The sequence below is a fragment of the Nannospalax galili genome, unplaced genomic scaffold, assembly GCF_000622305.1.
Source record: "Nannospalax galili isolate Female #2095 unplaced genomic scaffold, S.galili_v1.0 scaffold591, whole genome shotgun sequence".
In the NCBI taxonomy this organism is placed as follows: Eukaryota; Metazoa; Chordata; class Mammalia; order Rodentia; family Spalacidae; genus Nannospalax; species Nannospalax galili.
In genome coordinates this window covers 3,449,896-3,453,717 of record NW_008330926.1, presented here as the reverse complement: position 1 = coordinate 3,453,717, position 3,822 = coordinate 3,449,896, and the positions used below count along the sequence as shown (strand labels likewise).

The following is a 3,822-nucleotide window of genomic DNA, read 5'->3' as shown; positions in this document are numbered from 1 at the left end:
CTCAAGTGATAAATAAATAAATAAATAAATAAATAAATAAATAAATAAATAAATAAATAAATAAAGATAGATAAATTACTATGTATGAAAATATCATGATGAAGGGCTTCGGGAGCCGTGACGTGGAAAGTGTTGGGACGCTGGGGTTTCTTCTGTCTGACCCGCTTCATTTGTCCACAGCCTGCGGCGAGAGGGCTACACGGTGCAGGTAAACGTGAACGACTATCTGGATATTTACTGTCCGCACTACAACAGCTCAGGGGTGGGCCCGGGGGCGGGGCCCGGGCCTGGTGGCGGGGCGGAGCAGTACGTGCTGTACATGGTGAGCCGAAGCGGCTACCGCACCTGCAACGCTAGCCAAGGCTTCAAGCGCTGGGAATGCAACCGGCCGCACGCCCCTCACAGCCCCATCAAGTTCTCAGAGAAGTTCCAGCGCTATAGCGCGTTCTCGCTGGGCTATGAATTCCACGCGGGCCACGAGTACTACTACATCTGTGAGTGACAGCTGGGTCCCCGCGGGCACGGCGCGGGCGGGACCCAGAACTCGTCCGAGTCAGGGTGGCGGAGGTTCATCTCTGAGGGGTTGTGAGGCTGGAGGGTTTGAACCCCAGATGTTTCTGTTAGGGACGTTCTGGGTTGCGCTGACTGCGGAGCGGAGGGTGGAGCAGCTACTACCGGATACTGGGACTGGCGGAGGGGGGTTGCTCGGCGGGAGTTCGGACGGAGGCTGTTGGGAGGGCGCAAGGGCACTAGGCTGAGAAAGCCACTCAGGCCCAGTCTCCTCCTCAGCCACGCCCACTCACAACCTGCACTGGAAGTGTCTGAGGATGAAGGTGTTCGTCTGCTGCGCCTCCAGTGAGTATCGTCGACCTCCAGCCACCCCAATCCTTGGCTCCCTTGCTTCGGGGCTCCCTTGGCTTCCTGGGATGGGGGCGGAGGGCACAGGCGACGGGGACTAGCTCCCCAGCTGTAGCAGGGGGCGGGGGTCCTGGCCCTGACTTTCCCCTCCTCTCTCCCCACCCGCACCCCACCCCGCAGCATCGCACTCCGGGGAGAAGCCGGTCCCCACTCTCCCCCAGTTCACCATGGGCCCCAATGTGAAGATCAGCGTGTTGGGTGAGTCTGCGCAGCGCCCTCTGGTGGCCACTGCTGGAACCGCAGCCCCCTTCGCGGTGCCTGCTAATTTCGCATGCCTTCCCCTGGGGCACCAGTCCTTCCTGCCCCAGTGGGTGGTCACGTCCCCAGCTCCACTGCTGCTGCTGCTGCCGCCGCGTGCCCCCGCCCCAGCCCACAGCCCAGCCCTCACCAGTCTGCCTATTTATCTGTCCACAGAAGACTTTGAGGACGAGAACCCCCAGGTGCCCAAGCTTGAGAAGAGCATCAGCGGGACCAGCCCTAAGAGGGAACACCTGCCCCTGGCCGTGGGCATCGCCTTCTTCCTCATGACACTCTTGGCCTCCTAGCTCTGCCCTCTCCCCTGGCAGGGAGAGATGGAGTGGAGTTGAGAAGGAGCAGAGAGTCTTGGGCCTCTCCAAGGGAAACCTAGCTGTGGGGCCTACATTCCCCTTCCCACGGTTGGAAGTGGGATCAGCACCATACATCTGTGCCTGCCCCTTCTGCTCCCTCTCTCCAGGGCACTGTAGTGGATCAGGCACAGGGACAGCTGCAGGTCCCAAGTGGCCTTGTGGCTTCGGTAATGTCTGGTACCAAACTTGGGGGCCATAAAAGGCAGTGCTCAGGACTCCCTGCCCCCTGGTACCTCTCCCTTGACACTTGGTGCCCTCCCTGTTTGTCCCCAAAGAGGCAAATAAATATGCCCCAGAGAGAAGAAACAGAAGCATTGGAGGCACCTGCTGTCACGCACCTCCAGGACAGCAAGTCGGGAGGGACTAAATGGGTGAGGGGTAGCACCTGGGCTGCCCCCTTCCCCTGTTTACAGCAATAAGCACGTCCTCCCTCCACTCCTATTTGCAGGACTGTGGTTTGGATTGAATCCAAGTTTACAAATAGACACCCCTGGGGGGAGCAGGCAGTGGACAGGGGTGACAAGGGGTGGGCATTGGGGTGCCAGACAGGCATGTACAGACTCTATATCTCTATATATAATGTACAGAGTCCCTCCCCTCCTTAACCTTGACCTTTCTTGACTTCTCCGTCCAGCTTCAGACCCCTTCCCCACCAGGTTAGCCCTCCCCACCCCAGGGACCCTCCTGGCCCCTCTTTTGTCTTCTGTGAAGACAGGACCTATGCAACGCACAGACACTTTTGGAGACCCGTGACAACAATGCCCCCTCCTTTCCAGTCCTGAGCCGGGAACCAACTCCTAGGACCTTGCCCTGCCCACCCTATGTGGTCCCCACCCATCCTGGGCCTTTTTCAAGTGCTTTGGCTGTGACTTTCATACTCTGCTCTTAGTCTAAAAAAATAAAATGGAGATAAAAATAACTGAGTGTGTGTGATTTCAAGGGGCCGTGTCCCTCTGTTTGCCTGGCTAAACCGTATAGGGATTAGGTCCTGGGTGGAGTCAGAGTCCATGGAGTGCCTGCTCTGGGGTTCATCTCCTTTGGAAGACAGAGATATCTGTGGAAAGTGACAGGGCTTTGCACTGAGCCTGGGTGACTTTGGGCAGGTCCCTTAACCTCTCTAGGTTCAGGCTTGCCATCCCAGAAGCTGGGCTTGAGTACTTATCTCCCGGGGATGGTATGTGGAGAGTCAAGGCCAGTCAACGCTGTTCTCCTTTCATGCAGTAGTCAGAGGTTTTTGGCTGGGGTCTAAGGATTTCAGGGGATTTGTGAATCTAGATAGGAAGAAAATAACATCTTTATTTTCACTCACCTGTGACAAATTTAGCTTCCCTTATGTACTTGGGCAACAAGCCACTAATAGTATTAATGATACCTGTGACTTTGTAACTAATGGAAATCCCAGATGTTTTTCAGACTGCTTTTAGTCATTGATAATATCTCAGAATATTATTTATGTGTCACTACTTTGAAATGATCATAGTTGCTAGACTTTCCTTGTTTTTAGTATGTTAAGAAACATATTACATACCAAAAAATGTAAATGCTTTGATAATTGTGCTTCAATATAAGCAGTTTCTTTTATAACTGTTTGTCATTTTATTTCTTTAAAAGCATGCCCATTGCTGGGCCTGGGGATGCACATAACCCCAGCACCATGTATTTGTCAAGAGAGCAGAGAGGACAGAGGCTGTGGGTGAAGCATGGGGGAGGTAATCAAAAGGGCCTCTCAGGAGCCAGGGAGGGGGCTTTCTCTAGCCAAGCTATGCTCCTAGGGGACTCCATCCCACCCAGGTTCTCTTACTGGCACTGTGTAAACAGCTGGGTCCTAGGCAGATATCCCTCCTACATGCTCCTATGGTTGTCAGCCACAATGTGAGAGTGTGTGCTAACCACCACTGGCACATGCCTGAAATCCCAGCACTCAGAAGACTGAGGCAGGAGGGCCGCTACAAGTTTGATGCCGGCCTAGGCTATGGAGTGAGGCCCTTTCAGAGAGACACACACAGAGAGAGAGAGAGAGAGAGAGAGAGAGAGAGAGAGAGAGAGAGAGAGAGAATGCTCTTGTTGAATTTTTGCTATGGCCTAATGAAGATTCTTGGAGAGGAGAGTGGAGTCAGGAAAAATTTAGGCAGGCAGTGGGCCAGTCTGACACTCAACTGTGAGAAAAGACTGGAAAATTGGGCTCAACTATCCTATTTTCCAAGTTGTCTGTCAACATTCATTGAACACCTAAGTGCCAGGTACTGAAGATACAAAGAAGACACGGCCTGTGCTTTCAGATAATTTGCTATGTGTG

At 53.6% G+C, this 3,822-nt stretch overlaps 1 protein-coding gene across 2 annotated transcripts in view; it reads left to right on the top strand.

Annotated features, from left to right (window-relative positions):
• The window catches only part of Efna3 (ephrin A3), a 9,264-nt gene extending 6,254 nt beyond the window's left edge, over window positions 1-3,010 (top strand). Inside the window, exons 2-5 of one of the 2 annotated variants that reach the window (XM_008854379.2) lie at window positions 181-494; window positions 790-855; window positions 1,039-1,116; window positions 1,333-2,445. In XM_008854379.2, the coding sequence (XP_008852601.1) occupies window positions 181-494; window positions 790-855; window positions 1,039-1,116; window positions 1,333-1,463 (589 nt within the window). In that variant the 3' untranslated portion in view covers window positions 1,464-2,445. Of the gene's footprint in view, window positions 1-180; window positions 495-789; window positions 856-1,038; window positions 1,117-1,332 lie in introns of both variants that reach the window. The other variant, XM_008854388.3, reaches the window with a different exon arrangement.
• The last annotated feature ends 812 nt before the right edge of the window (window positions 3,011-3,822 follow it).